At 54.3% G+C, this 14,618-nt stretch overlaps 10 protein-coding genes across 10 annotated transcripts; 6 read left to right on the plus strand and 4 right to left on the minus strand.

Moving 5' to 3' along the window:
* Positions 1-41: 41 nt before the first annotated feature.
* Positions 42-608, plus strand: BKA58DRAFT_433607 (uncharacterized protein; the record flags this gene model as incomplete). The annotated part of the gene is made up of 1 exon (XM_046173206.1): positions 42-608. One exon carries the CDS (start codon positions 42-44, stop codon positions 606-608), a length of 567 nt encoding a protein of 188 aa, XP_046030721.1.
* Positions 495-2,396, plus strand: BKA58DRAFT_8923 (RNA binding protein). The gene has a single exon (XM_046176125.1). The coding sequence runs from the start codon at positions 623-625 to the stop codon at positions 2,306-2,308; it is 1,686 nt and encodes a 561-aa protein (XP_046030722.1). The 5' UTR covers positions 495-622; the 3' UTR covers positions 2,309-2,396.
* Positions 2,391-3,123, plus strand: BKA58DRAFT_9026 (uncharacterized protein). The gene has a single exon (XM_046176151.1). The coding sequence runs from the start codon at positions 2,485-2,487 to the stop codon at positions 3,016-3,018; it is 534 nt and encodes a 177-aa protein (XP_046030723.1). The 5' UTR covers positions 2,391-2,484; the 3' UTR covers positions 3,019-3,123.
* Positions 3,124-3,405: 282 nt separating this feature from the next.
* BKA58DRAFT_372262 (Nitroreductase-like protein) lies at positions 3,406-4,738 on the plus strand. The gene is made up of 4 exons (XM_046169108.1): positions 3,406-4,055; positions 4,116-4,196; positions 4,248-4,299; positions 4,348-4,738. Exons 1-4 carry the CDS (start codon positions 3,543-3,545, stop codon positions 4,620-4,622), a joined length of 921 nt encoding a protein of 306 aa, XP_046030724.1. The 5' UTR covers positions 3,406-3,542; the 3' UTR covers positions 4,623-4,738.
* On the minus strand, positions 4,707-6,212 carry BKA58DRAFT_463876 (Alpha/Beta hydrolase protein; the record flags this gene model as incomplete). Its single annotated transcript, XM_046174888.1, has 1 exon — positions 4,707-6,212. The coding sequence occupies exon 1, from the start codon at positions 5,994-5,996 to the stop codon at positions 4,707-4,709; it is 1,290 nt and encodes a 429-aa protein (XP_046030725.1). The 5' UTR covers positions 5,997-6,212.
* Positions 6,213-6,225: 13 nt separating this feature from the next.
* BKA58DRAFT_372266 (uncharacterized protein) lies at positions 6,226-7,266 on the plus strand. Its single transcript, XM_046169109.1, has 2 exons — positions 6,226-6,597; positions 6,664-7,266. Exons 1-2 carry the CDS (start codon positions 6,544-6,546, stop codon positions 7,201-7,203), a joined length of 594 nt encoding a protein of 197 aa, XP_046030726.1. The 5' UTR covers positions 6,226-6,543; the 3' UTR covers positions 7,204-7,266.
* Positions 7,267-7,428: 162 nt separating this feature from the next.
* Positions 7,429-9,193, minus strand: BKA58DRAFT_9107 (uncharacterized protein). Its single transcript, XM_046176174.1, has one exon. The coding sequence runs from the start codon at positions 8,936-8,938 to the stop codon at positions 7,613-7,615; it is 1,326 nt and encodes a 441-aa protein (XP_046030727.1). The 5' UTR covers positions 8,939-9,193; the 3' UTR covers positions 7,429-7,612.
* Positions 9,126-10,575, plus strand: BKA58DRAFT_9115 (chaperonin 10-like protein). The gene is made up of 3 exons (XM_046176175.1): positions 9,126-9,473; positions 9,537-9,947; positions 10,021-10,575. Exons 1-3 carry the CDS (start codon positions 9,313-9,315, stop codon positions 10,556-10,558), a joined length of 1,110 nt encoding a protein of 369 aa, XP_046030728.1. The 5' UTR covers positions 9,126-9,312; the 3' UTR covers positions 10,559-10,575.
* On the minus strand, positions 10,576-12,002 carry BKA58DRAFT_9102 (uncharacterized protein). Its single transcript, XM_046176172.1, has one exon. The coding sequence runs from the start codon at positions 11,892-11,894 to the stop codon at positions 10,593-10,595; it is 1,302 nt and encodes a 433-aa protein (XP_046030729.1). The 5' UTR covers positions 11,895-12,002; the 3' UTR covers positions 10,576-10,592.
* A 383-nt stretch (positions 12,003-12,385) lies between these two features.
* On the minus strand, positions 12,386-14,237 carry BKA58DRAFT_407234 (major facilitator superfamily protein; the record flags this gene model as incomplete). The annotated part of the gene is made up of 2 exons (XM_046172018.1): positions 12,386-13,724; positions 13,978-14,237. 2 exons carry the CDS (start codon positions 14,235-14,237, stop codon positions 12,386-12,388), a joined length of 1,599 nt encoding a protein of 532 aa, XP_046030730.1.
* Positions 14,238-14,618: the final 381 nt, after the last annotated feature.

Consider the following 14,618-nt stretch of genomic DNA (forward strand, 5'->3'; position numbering starts at 1 on the left):
GAGTAGTCTGGTGTAGCGCAGCGCGTCGTCAAGTGGTCGAGATGGGGTACCTGTGTGACGGGCGAATCCAGGACTCGCACAGTAATCAAATTAGCTCCGACGCGCCTTCCCTGGGCGCATCACCAAGTGGGCAGTCGCGCCCCCGTCAACGCTATCCTGAGGGTTTCACTTGCACTTCTGCCGCCTCTCCTCCCCTCCCACTGCCGCCCCATTGCCTGCGCCTGCCCACTGCCTCTGCCTTGGACCATGAAGTGCTAGGCTGCCCGCTATCGCAATTCCGCTTCTGCTCCATTGCATCCGCCGTTGGCTGCGATTCCTGCCCTGCCGCCCATTGGCTTGAGTGTGCCAGAGCCTCGACAGCGCGCATCGCCCAGGCCCGCCGCCCGCCCACGCTCACGCCCTCGACCGCTGTGCCCTACCTGCCACTCCCACTGCCCCCGACGCCCACCATCTACCTAGGACCCACTGCCGCCGTCGCCATCACTGTCACCATCCTCACCATCGTCGCCATCTTCACCTCCGCCGACGCGCAATTCTTCTGCGCCGCCCGCGTCAAGGCTGCCGCTGCCGCGTCCTCTGTCGCAGCCACACCCGCCGCACCACCGTGAAGACAAAGGCCGACATGGCCGCCCGGCCGAGTCCCAGCAGCACAAGCCCCTCGAACCTGTCCAACAGCCCCTTCCCCCACGGCTCCCACGGCTCCCACAGTAGCTCCACCTCGTCGTCGCCGCCCAAGCCGTTTGCATCGCACAATACCATGACGGCCGACGTCTTCGCACCGCACATGTACGCCATGCCGGGAGCCGTCGGAGAGCGCAGGCCCCTCGAAAAGAGCCCCGCGAATCATGCGCGCTACTCCATTCTGTTGCGCAAACTACCAAGCAGCAGCGATCGCGATGCCGTGCGCAACATCCTGCTCTTCGCAAAGGACCTCATCGACTGCGAGATCCTCCCACCGTCTAGACATGCCGACGACAAGGGTTTCGCCTCTGCCATTGCGCATTTCCAGACCCTCGACGGCGCAAAAGAAGCGCGTCACCTCCTCGACGGGAAGCGCAATGCAACCAACGATGCGACGCTGGTCGTCGAGCTGACGCAGGACGCATCGCCTGGCGCAATCGGCTCGCGCCGCAACACAGTCGACAGCACGCCTGCGCGACAACCGTCTGGCACAAGCGCCATGACCGGCGCGACAATCAACGCCCGGCAATCATCGCGATACAACGGCACCTTCCAAAACATGGAGAACATGTCCCCACCCAACGGGACCCCAGGTCTTGGCAACGGAGAGTTCCCGGTCACCAACCTTTTCTCGCCGACATCCCCCGTCAACACCTCCTTCACCAGCCGCAATCTGGGCAAGTCGGTCATCAATGAAGATGCTGACGACGACGATGGCCTGCTTAACGAGTCGATTGGATATGCCACGGGTGGCCCGCCAATGCACTCCAGCATGCAGCGTCGCGCTACGAACCCCCATACCCCTTCCATTCCCATTCAGCGCTTCGGATCTCTTTCCCTAAACACAAACGGCGTGACGAATGCGACTTCCCCACCTCTATCCAACTTTGCTTCTCCACGTTCTGGATCCAACATGCAGTCGCCTGGCCCAGCCTTGTCAGCCTTGTCACCACATAGTATTCCCTCCGCACTGAGCAGCGGACCCAATACAGGCTACCAGCAGTACACGCAGCACTTTGCGCGGCCCACTTACCCCCCAGTAAACCCTGCTGATCAGAATCCACCATGCAACACTCTCTACGTGGGCAATCTTCCCATGGACACTTCGGAAGATGAACTCAAAGCTGTCTTTTCCAAGCAGCGTGGATACAAGAGACTCTGTTTCCGCACCAAGCAGAATGGACCCATGTGTTTTGTCGAATTCGAAGACACATCCTTTGCCACCAAAGCCCTGAATGAGCTCTACGGATACATGCTTCACAACAGCGTCAAGGGCGGCATTCGACTGAGCTTCTCAAAGAATCCCTTGGGTGTACGTAGTGGTCAAAACTCTGTCATGGGTCCGCAGTCTGCCGTTGCCCCTTCTACACCTCTTTCGGGTTTCGGCAGCAGTGCCGCAGGCCCGCCAGGCTTTTCCACGGCTACGGGTCCGCCGCCTGGCTTGTCAGTTCCTCCAGGCCTGTCCACTACAGTTCATTCCAACAACAGCTCTGGCTTTGGCATGTACTCTAATGGTGGCTTTGGCATGGGCCACAACGACATGGCAGGTGCCATGCGCCAGCCTCTTGCGTCCAGTGGTGCTGGGAACGGCTTCTCGGGCTATTCCACCTACATGATGGGGCGCTAGAGACACAACAGACATTTGTTATGCCATTATGAGTCATGATTGAAGAGTTGAAGGTGCTCATCGAGGAGCGTTTGCATGTTCGGTCATCATTTATTGTTGCCACTATATCCTGTCCTTTCAATCATGGCAAGGTGTTGAGTCGTTTGGGTTGTATTTGGCTTCATTAACGCACGGGCATGGGTACTGGCGCGGGGTGTCCAGGGCTATCATGCCCAGTGGGTGTGGCTCTCTTTGCAGCATACAGCGATGATTCCCCCTTGTGCGATTTGCTTGTTTATCATTGTACCGGAGTATGGAGAACGGTCTTTCTTTTCGTTGCAATTGTACGCATTGCCTTGGCCTTGCGCCTACCTTCGCCCCTTGTTACCTTGGATCTTCTCGACCAGCTGGTCATATTTCGGAGTATGGCAAAGAGTTCAACCACGGCCTTTTCCCGTCACGTGCCAGGAACTGTAAAGCTTGTCGCTACTATTATGAATCCTCAAAACGCGTGCATTCCTAGCTCTGTTCTGCTGAGTACAAGGCGTTCCTTGTATGGCTGCGGCTCGCCGCAGGTTCTTTCCAAGTCATGGAACGGAATCAAATTCGGAGCTCTTTGCACTAGGTACACGCACCAGTTGGGTTCCGTGGCATATTGCTGTGACAGCAGCTGCTTACCTTCTTTGCGCGTTTGCTCGGAGTCAATATCACGGCCTCGTAATGTTCAATAATGTCCAATTCCATGCTTATGCGTAAAATATGTTGGTGAAAGTCTAGTACCCAGGTAGTAATCCATAAAGGTCAATTTGAAAGTTCGAATCAAGGTTTCACGCTGCTGTGTGTCGATAGGTACGCAGTGCTGTGGCTAGCTACTTGGGTAACAACGGATCTATCCAACCAGTGTTTCGCCTGTCCTCAATGAGAGTGAAGAGGGTGACTCTGTCATCTTACGTTGCGCTTGGTCGTGAGAGATCCAGCTAGACCTGGAATGCCCAGGATATATCTGTAGAAGGCTTTCGATCCTGACCATGGCCAGGATCTTACTGAAGCCCCACGCGCGGAATCAATGCGCTTCGCCAAGCGCGGCTGACTGATCGATTGCAAATCCTCCGGTACTACGGACTCCCGCACCCGGCATACCGTTAGCTACAGATTCCACTGTACGGACGATCTTCAGGAGTCAAAAGGTTATCATGATCAAGCAGCTTTCTCAGCATTGGCATTAAGTGTAAAATCCAGTTGTCGTGATCACGTCATGCCTACCTTTGCCCCGCGCTCGTTGTTGACAGGCCTGGTAACGGGCCTATTCCTCGCCTTGTTATTGCAGCATGTGGTGCCTGCTTTGAAATTGCAGACCTACCATAGTCACGACGCGTTTGTAACATCTACACCGCTATACCTATCCGAGTCGATGGCGCAGGTTGTGAGAAATAGCCTCCGCGCCGCTAGGCATCGTGCGTGGGTCGGCGGTGGATACAAAAGCGCATCACCGCTGCTCTCTCCATCTTCAACAGCTACTCTTCGCATCCATCCAGCCTCTCCAACTACATCGCGCACCATGTCTACCCAGAAGTCTTTCTTAGACGCTGTTATTGAGCGTCGCACATACTACCAGCTCAACAAGGATTCGCCCATCTCCGACAAGCAGATCACTGATATTGCTGAGAAGGCTCTTCTTCATGTCCCTTCATCTTTCAACTCACAGAGCACTCGTCTGGTAGTTCTTCTGAACAACGATCATGAGCAGTTCTGGGATTTCGTTCTCGAGGTTCGTACTATCTGGAGGACTCAATGCGAGGTGTAGAATGTTGTACCTAATACGGGCTAGGTTCTGAAACCTCTCACTCCGGAGGAGCAATTCCCCAAGACGGAGCAGAAGGTTGGAGGATTCAAGGCAGCGAAGGGAACAGTAAGTGGATGCACTGGTTTTATCAGACGACATCTAACAAAACACCCCCAGATTCTCTGCTACGAAGACCCCGAGCCAGTCGAGGGTCTCCGCAAGGCGTTCCGTAAGTGACCACTTTCATCCATCTAGCTTATGCTCACATCCACCGCAGCTCTCTATGCCCACCACTTTGGCGACTGGTCTGAACAAACTAACGCCATGCACCAATACGCTCTCTGGGTCGCCCTGGAGGCAGAGGGACTTGGCGCCAACCTTCAACACTACAACCCTATCATCGACCAGAAGGCTGCCCAACACTGGAGCATTCCCCTCGAGTGGAAGCTTAGGGGCCAGCTGGTCTTCGGTGGACGCGCGGGCGAGCCCGGCGAGAAGAAGTTCCAGGAAGTGCAAGGCAAGAGACTGTTTGTGCACGGAGCGAAGGAGTAGATGCAAGTACTGAACATGGCATCGCAATAGAAACAAATTCCATCGCATTTCATCTATCACAAGACGCCAACGCTATTGAGTAAATTACTTGCTTTCCGACACTATCTTCCGGTCGATCCCAAAATACTTGTCTAGGAACAAGAAGCTTCTCTGGGCTAACAAAGGCCAGGCTCCAATGCTAGCCGACAACCCGCCATCAGCTGGCTCTGCCGGAGTCCAGAGTTCCTTGTTTCCTTCTGACACCATGGTGAGCAGCTTGTGGATTTTGACTGCCCCGCTTTCTGCGGAAGAGTACATCTCGGCACCCCCGCCCGGGCCTGTGAGAAGCACAGGACACGTGACCCTGTCCAAGATCTTTCCATCCTTCTTGGTGTTTAAAGAGAAGTCCTCGAGGCGTCGCAGCATCATACCGGGCGAATCGACACCCATACTACTCACGCCTAGGCCTAACTCCCACCGTATCTGGAAACTCCACCAGCTTTGCAGACTCGCGATCAAGTTGAACATTTCCTTGGTGACCCAACCGCCCTTCCACAGCCTGACGAAGGATTGCGGCACACGAGTCATTGCAAGGTCGAACATGCTGAAGAATGGATCAATGGACACGCAGGCCTTGACGCGGGCGTCGGTAGCCGCGCGCAAAGCAAAGTAGCCCCCAGTGACAGCACCGGCAACAGCAACTCTTTCCAGATCCAATTGTAACTCCGGCTGCGATTGGGCCAAACCATCAAGGAACCCCAACACCTTGTCTGCGACGACCTCAAAGTCAGGCCGAAGAGGAACTCCCGACTTCTTCAACAGCAAGCCCTGCCCCGGGCCTTCTAGTAGAAGCACGGCATAGCCTAGCTGCGGGCCCGAGTACCCGAACAGGAAATGCAATTCCTCTTTTGTCGAATCAGCACCGCTGAAGTACAGCAGAAGTGGTATCTTGCCCGGCAGTCTCGCCTCTGGAGGAGGAAGGTACAAGTACGCCGGCATATCGATCCCGTTCTCATACGGTATCTCCACCAACCTGACCTCCCCGTCCATAAATGCCGTCGCACGAACGAACGCCTGAACAGACCTCTCCGACAACAGCACAACCCTTGCATCATCATTGAGAAACATGTATGAAGCAGCGCGGAAATAGTTCGACGCGCGCAGGTACCCGTTCTTCGCCATGGCGTTTAGCCCATTCGTAGCAGCATCTTCTGCAATCGCTTCAGCTCGCTCTCCTTGTTCCTTCCATGCGGAATGCCAGGATTCTGGGTCGTTCTTCTTGATTTTGCTAGCTGCGGTTAGGAACTCGGCTGTGTCGCAGCCGCCGGCTGAGGTGCTACCGAGGAGACGGGTCAGCTCGAAGTCGAGAATGGGGTTGTTGAAGAATTTGAACATGGTGGGTTTTGCGCCGGATCGATGCGCGCTGTTCTGAGGTTCAATCTGTCGGTACTGTGGACTTGACTGTAACTAGCAGAGGAAGAACTTAGTTGCTTCTCTGCTTGACAAACTAAGGCACCCTGTCAACGTATCCGCGGGTACCGTTCTCGCAACGATTTGGTGGGCCTTGAATTGCTTCGGTTACTAACCTACACTCCCGATTAATCTCGATCCTTCCTGCAAGTTCCGACTCGGTGCTGACATGGCACTAACGAGTTCGCCGTGCTAGCCTATGGTGCATTGCCAAAATTCGGTACTTTCGCAACCGGCACTTTACATGCCCCGTCATATCATTCGCGCCATTGACATGTGCAACATATCGACGACCTTTCGGCATAATCTCTGTTCTCTTCATTCTTTACCTTTATTGTCATCTGATTCACTCCGCCGGCCTAGTCCAAGCAAGCGAACAAGGTAGATATGTAAGTTACCTACCTACCTAGGTCGCACCTCACATACTACCTCATACATACCGAAATTCAGATCAATTCATACCCAAACCAAGATGGCTGCGCCTCCAGAGGTCACAATGCATGACCTAACAGGATCGTGGCTACTAGTAAGTCACCCCAGACACTTCCCAGGTCATCTCCTCAGATCGTCCAACAATCACTAACAACCCCAGAACAAAACCCTATCCGACTCGCTCGACCCCGCCTTCGTCTTCCAAGGCATCCCCTGGATAATCCGCAAAGTAATCAGCCTCGCGACCCTAACCATGAAGATCGCCCACTCGATCGACGAATCCGGCGTCCCAACCATGATCTTCACCCAAGCCGCCTCCGTCGCCATCGCCGGTCTGAGCGAGGAGACGGAAACGCGGTGGTTGGACGGACGAGAAAAACTCCACTCGTCGACTTTGTTCGGCACGTCTTCTGCTCGGACTCGCATGATCTGCCTTGATACTGCGACTGGGTATGACGGCAAGCCGCTGGATGTGTTGTTGACGAAGGACTTTCTGCGGGAGGGGAAGGAGGGTGAGGAGGAGCATTTGTTTGATCTTGTTGTGCATCAGACCAAGGGGTGGGTTATGGAACAGATTTGGGGGTTTGGTATGCTGAATGGAGAGAGGAGGCTTCTGAGGGTTATGGGATTGAAGAAAGGGGGTCAGGCGGTTTATTGCATGGCTTGGTATGATTGGAAGGGGAGAGACGACGGTAAATGAAGGGCTTAGTTGGTCTCACCCAATCGCGAATATCCAGGGCCTTTAAGCCATCATTGCAGACCCCTGAATTATCAATTTACTTGTCACGATGCGTCCCGAAAGCCTCATTGTGTTGAGCGTTCTATTGCCTCATATCCGTCACTCCAGACCACTGCTGCTCATCATGTAAAACGTTACTCCAGGAATGGCCGTAATACGTGATCATGGCGTATCAGATACGCTAGTGCCCGGTTCCAACACGATATAGCAAACATACTGATATTGCGATAGGACACAGCTAAGTAGCATCGAAGTACTACTCCATTCCACACGGTATGTACCTACCCATCTACCTAGCATCGCACGACCAAGTTCTCCCAGCCTAAGCTGAGAATCCATCTATCATCAATCATTGAGTCTCCTAGCTCCTTCACCACGGTGACCAGGCCCTGACAAAGTCAACAGCATAATCCTTCTTGGTCCCCAAAAACCCCACGCCATACAAGAGCCAGACAACCCACTGGGGGATGTATAGCGGAAATTTAGCCTGCTCCGTCAACCCACGCCCTTCATACTGTGGCCCACCAACCTCACCGCCAACAACACGATCCGCAAAGTCACTCATACCAAGGCCTTCACCGATACCCAGCTCAAACCACATCAACATGTGCTGCGTCTCGAACCGCCATTTCTTGCCCCGAGCCGGCGACACAAACTCAAAGACACCACCGGTGTTATTGTCGTGATACGATCCTCCGCATTCGCCGCCGCTGTTGTACGCGTCGAGGAAGTAGTCTTCCGTCTCGGAGACGTTTCCAACGCGCGTGCCTACCAGAAGCTCGTCGTTGTAGAAGAGAACGGCGGAGGTGAACTTCTTGCCCAGGTCTTCGCCTACGCGCGATATCACGTGCCAGTAGGCGATGGTGTAGGGCCCTGCCCAGAGACGTAGAGCTACCCAGCTCTCCGTCAACGGAAGCCAGCCGTCTTTGGCCCAGAGCCGGGTTGAGCCGCCTCTGCCGCTGAAGGATAGCTTCTGTCCTGATCCCAGAACACTGTCCATGACCACCTCGCCACCGGCGACAGGCTGGCTGTAGTAGAGATCGGGTGACAAGAGCGCGGCGTCTGCCCTGTTCTCGCCTTCAGAACCTGGTGTCGAGCCGTCGGCGTGAACGGGAGGCGTAGTAGCTGATAGCTTGTATGTGCCGCGTATGCCTGGCGAATCGAATACGAGCTTGCTGTACTTGAGGTCCTTGGTGGTATAGAACGAGTACGATTTACCCGTACTATTCCAGATACCATAGGTGTAGCCAGGGCAGTCTAGAATGGTAGACTCCTCGAGGTACTCAAGCATCTTGTGGTGCTTGCCGTCCCCAGTGTTGGCGAAAAAGTCTACTCGTAGATTGCCTCTGCCGAAGTAGTGCATCGAATAGTCGCGTGAGAACATTATCGCCAGGAGAGAAACGCCCGTGTGGGACATGCCATCAAATTCCCATTGCTCCCAGTTGGTCTTGTTGATATTTGGGGTAATTTTGATCGAGTTGATGGGATCGGATGGGGATGAGGAAAAGGTGTTGGGTCCGTCGAGCACTTCGAAAGCTGTGCTCCTGCTGATGGTACAGGATTCATCGTCCCATCTTGGGTTCAGGTCGTCATCAACGGGAAATTCCGAGGAACCTAGAGGTAGCTGATGCAGGTTTGCGGCGGTAAAGAGTGAGAAAAACGACGCAAGGATGAGTGTCGTGAACATCTTCGACATGGTACCGGAGCTGAGCTAGTACCTAATCACTGCGGTAAGTCGGCTGGAACAACGGACTTCGCTCGCGTGTTACCTTCATTATACGGGTCAAGCATGGATTCAAGGTGTTTCTCTTTCTCACAAGCACTGCAAAAAGTCCCGAAAACTCCTAGTATGCACTTCGCTAGCTCTGGAAAGTCCCGACTTCATTTTCTCAACCTCCGAATACCCGAAGACCTCCCGTAGCTGACACTCTAGAACTTCGTCCGCCTGAGCTGAGAGGAATGCAGTAAGCTGACTATCAGAGTGAAAAGTAGAGAGCGGCATCTTGGGTCCGCCATGAATCCAATTGACTCGGCACACTAGGATTGCGCTTCTCTACAGAGTACCAGACAATGGAAACATCAATTCTCCCAGCGCTACCCCCATTGCGACAGGCTGTTGTGCAGTCAGCTACGATACCCGGGTCCTTTGACCTCCGCACTGACCTGCCCATGCCAACCATGTCACCTGACCATGTCCTCATCAAGGTGAGCGCAGTGGCAGTCAACCACTGGTAAGTCTGGCTGTACGAAGTGCATATGACACGTATACTGACTTTGTACGTCTACCTCTGTAGCGACTACAAAATGCCAGCCCGAATACATTGTCCCAACACGGTCGATGGATGCGACTTCTCTGGCACGGTTGTGCGCGTTGGCGATGATGTTGCCGGTACCCTTGGTGGCTTGCAAATTGGCGATCGCGTTGCTGGTGCTCAGATGGCCTCCCAAGCTCGACGACCCTGGTCGGGTGCCTTCACTGATTACATTGCCGAAAAGCCTGACAACCTATGGCGCGTTCCTGACCACTTCTCTTGGGAACAAGCGGCTTCGATAGGTTGCGCTGTGGCCAGTAGCGTGGGAATGGCGCTTTGGTGGGAGATGAAGCTGTCTGGAACGCCCGAAGAACCGACGAAAGATCCCAAATTCGTTCTCGTCTATGGTGGATCTACGGCCAGTGGAACCTTTGCCATGCAGCTATTGAACATGTGAGCGACCTATTGTTTCCCTTCCACTGCGAAGTGTCGTGAGCGTATGATGATTGATCTGACGCATTCGTAGGTCGGGCTATCGAGTCATCACGACCTGCTCTCCCAAGAACTTCAAGCTTGTGGAAGAGTACGGAGCCGAGAAGGCTTTCGATTACCACTCGCCAACGTGCGGGGAGGACATGAGAGCATACACCAAGAACTCGCTGGAATATGCACTAGACATCATTACCGAGGCGAAGTCTATCCGTCAGTGCTACGCAGCTATTGGACGTGGTGGTGGTAGATACATCGGGTTTGAGCTTCTGCCGGATGAACTGATGGCCACGATGAGGAAGGCTGTCAAGCCAACCTGGGTCATGGGCTTAGAGGTGGCAGGGTTAGAGTTGGAATTACCAGGAGGATACTATCGCAAGGCAAACCCCGAGCTCCACGTCTGGCTTCACGGGTGGATCAAGCGCTTTGCCGCCTTGCTCGACTCCAAAAGATTGAAACCGCATCCCATGCAGATCAACCCGGGCGGATTAGCAAAGGTGATTGACGGACTGGGAGTCTTGCAGCGTAAGGAAGTCTCAGCGCAGAAGCTGGTATATCCTTTGTATGACTATTAGATAGTATTCATAGCTCAGTCCAGTCCGGCTTGATCTAGTCATCAAGAAATGTCATTGACTCCTTGATACTGGCCCGTATCGACTCTACGTACGAGCTGCTTCCATGCAGAGACTTGACATCCTCCTGTGCCATAACGGTCCAAAACAGCCGGAGTCGTTGCGCACTGGAGAATATACCCGAAGCTGCCGCGGTAGATGAGGCAACTGCATCGCCTGAGAGACAGTATTCGGCTGGAATCCCCATGCAACACTCTAGTGTCTGCACCTGACCCTGGATCGCGTCCAGAATGCCTATGGCATACGCCTTGAGGGGCATGTCTTGAAGCGCAGAGACACCGCCAATGCGGAGTACCGATTTGACCTTGATGGTCTTGTACGACTCTGGCGATACCTGGCAGAGGTATTTGTGGATGCGTTGGAATAAGGAGTCGAAGAGCCTCATCAACGCAAGATAGCTAGACAGAACCAGGAGCAAGGTTTCCGTGTTAAGTGTATCCTCGGTCTGCATGTGCATCTGTCCCGCTGGCGTGAGGTTCTGGATGATTCCGGTGAATTCTTTGGTGCATGTCAGAAGCAAAGCCGCTGGGTTCTCGACATCTCTTCCCGCAGCCTCATCTTTGCAACGCTGTTGAACTTTCGCGGCGTTTGAGTAGTATGTGTCAATAGTCGCAATGCGCTGGTCTATTTCCTCTCGGAACATTACTAGAGAGCTTGCGGCGGAGGAGAATTGGGGTAGTGGCGCTGGGTCCATAATCTCCTCCCCGCAATCAAGGAGAGAACCGAGATTCAAATCGAGAGCAGTGCCGGAAACTCCGCTCATATGAAGCATCATATCGAATTCATCATGTGCACCTGGAAGTCCCTGAAGCTGCGATGGAGTGCCAAGCTGATCCGCTAGGGAGGCGCTGTCTTCGCAAGACATAGGACTTTGATCCATTGAAGAGGGATAAGAGTCGAGGAAAGCGGAGATGTCGCCCGTCGCACCCCAGAGATCTGGTAATGGCTCCTGGGCGACTGGGTCTCTTGGCGAAGGGAGCTGCATGGCGGGATCATACGCTTTTGTAGGCACGGGCACCATTGAAATCGCGGTTGCATGGCTGTTGTCGCGATTCACGTCTCGCAACGTTGGCGTGCGTTGGGCTCTGGGCGAGGCGACGGCGACGGCATGACGCTGCTTCGGCGGTCTTCCAGGGAGACCGGCGGCACCTGTAACGCATTGCGCGCCCATATAGCAGCAGCGGGCGCACGCCGCCGTGCTGTCTTGGGCGCGAAGGCATCGAACCCGCTTCGCCCTGCACTGGTCGCAAGCGGAGCGCCGGACTGCGGACTTGTGCATAGTTGGTGTCGTGCTTGAATAGGCGCGGAAATGGGAATGCAAACCGACCGAGTCAAAGGAGAGATGCTCGTATGATTTGGTCAGGATAGGCTGACTATTGTTGCGTGGGTTAGTCACGTGGGACAAACCCCCGAGGAGGGTTTGTGATTATCCAATCAGCAAGCGTCGCCCCACTTTAAACCGGGGCCATGTTGAAGTGCGTGTGAAGGAGCGTAGTAGCCATCCTCTGGAGTCCATGGTCGAACACGATTCAATTTGTCTCGCGAGCTTTGGCCTGAGACCATGCAATTTTGAATATCAGCTAACAGCTGTTACTAATACATTATCGAGCTGCGGAATCATCTGTTCATTCCGCTGAGAGAAACTCTATCTATTTGGTGGCTTCCATGGAGGCAGAGGACGATTCTCCCGCAACCTCCAATACCTGTAGCTAGTGCTGGGCTCGCCTCGATCTGTTTCAATGCTACTCTGGTGGCGTTTAGGCGATAGAATCACGACGTGGGAACCTCATCCTTTGTTGTACCTTTCGCTTCCTCGTCAGTAGGTTTGTCTTTACTCTCTGTCATGCCAAATTCAGTGTCGTTTTCGCTCCTAAGCGGTACCTGCTTCAGTAGAGCAGCAGCAATGAAGCCCACTCCGCCAAATGCAATGGCGACCTGCCAGGATCGCTGAAGCGCAGTGCTCTGTACAGAGATCACTTGCGCACGCGTCTGCGCGGATAGCGTGTCAAGGAAATCGACTTCGGCTGCCGCATATGCGCCGCCCGTCATGAATTGAGCAGCTACTATCTTGTCGCTGATGGCGCCCGAGCGAGCTAGCTGCGCAGCTCGGTTGGTGTAGGTGGTACCAGCGATGGCCACGCCCCACAAAACGCCGAAGCTTCGCATGAAGCCCCACGTGGCTGTCGCTACTGCTGTATCTTTGTCGGATAGGGAGGCTAGCAACGCGGGTAGCATGGCTCCCATGCCGAAGCCCGCACCAAAGGATTCTATCACCTGGAAGCCCACCCACGCGCCTGCACTCGAAGTCTCATCCAGGAGCGTGAACACGCCAAACCCGACGACGATCAAGGCGAAGGAAGTGGCGAGAATGGGCTTGTAGCGACCGAACTTGCTGAGTAGCAACCCGCCGCCGATGGCGCCTGGGAGAAGTGCGAGGATGGTGGGGAGAAGATAGATGCCGGCCTTGTAGGCATCTACTGCGAGAACGCCTTGGAAGTATACTGGGAGGAAGTAAAGTGCCCACATGGTGACGATGCCGTGGAGAAAGGCGAGGAGGAAGACGATGAGGCTCATAGAGTTGCCGAAGAGATGGAGTGGCATAATGGGATTTGGCGTCAGGCGGGCATTGCCTTCGAGTGCGATGAAGCCTCCCAACGTGGCCAAACCAATAAAGAGCGGCACGAGGACTTGGTAGGATGACCATGGATATCTCCCTCCTGCCCAGCCAACAGCAACTAGCACCGGGGCGCAACCGCTGACGAAAAGCGCGTTGCCCAGCCAGTCCAGGCTCGAAGCCTTGGTGGCCCAAGTCTGGGATTTGTCGTATTTGACGTTCAAAAAGGCAAACAGCAGTATAACTGCAGCGCCGCCAATAGGAAGAGCCATGTAGAAAGCCCAGCGCCAGGTGCTGTAACTCACGAGCAGTCCGCCAAAGAAAGGACCAAGAGCAGCTCCGAGACCGACCATGCCAAACACGGCGCCCATGTAGGTACCCCTCTCGCGAAGTGGCACCAAGTCGCAGATGATGATCTCGCAGAGGACGGCGACTCCCGCTGCTCCAATCCCCTGTACCGCTCGACCGCCGATCATTTGGGATATATTGGTCGCTCTGCGCATTTATCTTTTCATCAGCAAGGACTTCGAGCTTCATAGGAAAGATTGGGTCCCTAGTTGAGGAAGTGATAACATACCCGCCACAAACACCGCTCCCTAACATGAAGACCATCGCGGATATGATCATGGGCCATCGGCGACCGAATACATTAGCGAGTTGTCCATACATTGGCATCAAAGAAGTCCTACATGAATCAGTCACCGCGTTCGTCGCTGAAGCACGAGGCTTTTGTTCCAGAGAGGCTTACATGGTCAAGAAGTATGCATTAGAAACCCAGATGAACTCTTCGCCCCCACCCAAATCGGCGACGAGAGATGGCATAACCGTCGAGGTGACTGTGGCCTCCAAGGCCGTGAGGAGACTCACTAGTGAGAGGACGACCATGATGGCCCAGAACCTTGGACCTTTCTGGAACTTTGGCGGGTTCTTTTCCGTTGTCGCATCCTGGGCATCGACCGAAGCTTCCTTTGACTCCGGGTTCGGAGCGGCTAGGTCTTGCTGTGTCATCTTGCACAGCAGGGCTGATAGCTTTGAGTTACCGTTAGTCGTTTTGGGTGATGGGCAGACCGTGAGGCTGGTACCAGGGTTTTAGTACAATGATAAGCGGGTGACGGGTTGTGTTGCAAACCTTCGTACGCAAAGTTGATGGAGCGTCTGGAAATGTTCGCACCTTCGATTGCATTCGAGGAGCTGTATGTGCCTACGAATCCAAGGGTGCATGAAGTCTGGTCATCACCGCGGAGGGTTTTAGTCGACCTCGCAGGGTTTTGCGATGCTCCGCGGTTGGCGTGATGAACGCGGAAAGAGTTCGGCTCGGTCAATAGGCTTCCTGCAGGTGGCATTGACGTTACTGCGTTCAAGTGTGAATAAGCCCCCAAACGCATGTTG

This window comes from Alternaria rosae, assembly GCF_020736505.1.
Source record: "Alternaria rosae strain MPI-PUGE-AT-0040 chromosome Unknown BKA58scaffold_1, whole genome shotgun sequence".
NCBI classification, from domain to species: domain Eukaryota; kingdom Fungi; phylum Ascomycota; class Dothideomycetes; order Pleosporales; family Pleosporaceae; genus Alternaria; species Alternaria rosae.

Bases quoted from the DNA above. Each gene is read 5' to 3' on its own strand.
- BKA58DRAFT_9115 (XM_046176175.1), top strand. From the start codon at position 9,313: ATGGAAACATCAATTCTCCCAGCGCTACCCCCATTGCGACAGGCTGTT. The intron at 9,474-9,536 runs GTAAGTCTGGCT...CTACCTCTGTAG, and splicing joins GCAGTGGCAGTCAACCACTG to CGACTACAAAATGCCAGCCC. The intron at 9,948-10,020 runs GTGAGCGACCTA...ACGCATTCGTAG, and splicing joins GCCATGCAGCTATTGAACAT to GTCGGGCTATCGAGTCATCA.
- BKA58DRAFT_372262 (XM_046169108.1), top strand. From the start codon at position 3,543: ATGCCTACCTTTGCCCCGCGCTCGTTGTTGACAGGCCTGGTAACGGGC. The intron at 4,056-4,115 runs GTTCGTACTATC...AATACGGGCTAG, and splicing joins TCTGGGATTTCGTTCTCGAG to GTTCTGAAACCTCTCACTCC. The intron at 4,300-4,347 runs GTAAGTGACCAC...CATCCACCGCAG, and splicing joins GGGTCTCCGCAAGGCGTTCC to CTCTCTATGCCCACCACTTT.
- BKA58DRAFT_9026 (XM_046176151.1), top strand. From the start codon at position 2,485: ATGGGTACTGGCGCGGGGTGTCCAGGGCTATCATGCCCAGTGGGTGTG.
- BKA58DRAFT_8923 (XM_046176125.1), top strand. From the start codon at position 623: ATGGCCGCCCGGCCGAGTCCCAGCAGCACAAGCCCCTCGAACCTGTCC.
- BKA58DRAFT_9107 (XM_046176174.1), bottom strand. From the start codon at position 8,938: ATGTCGAAGATGTTCACGACACTCATCCTTGCGTCGTTTTTCTCACTC.
- BKA58DRAFT_372266 (XM_046169109.1), top strand. From the start codon at position 6,544: ATGGCTGCGCCTCCAGAGGTCACAATGCATGACCTAACAGGATCGTGG. The intron at 6,598-6,663 runs GTAAGTCACCCC...TAACAACCCCAG, and splicing joins TAACAGGATCGTGGCTACTA to AACAAAACCCTATCCGACTC.
- BKA58DRAFT_9102 (XM_046176172.1), bottom strand. From the start codon at position 11,894: ATGCACAAGTCCGCAGTCCGGCGCTCCGCTTGCGACCAGTGCAGGGCG.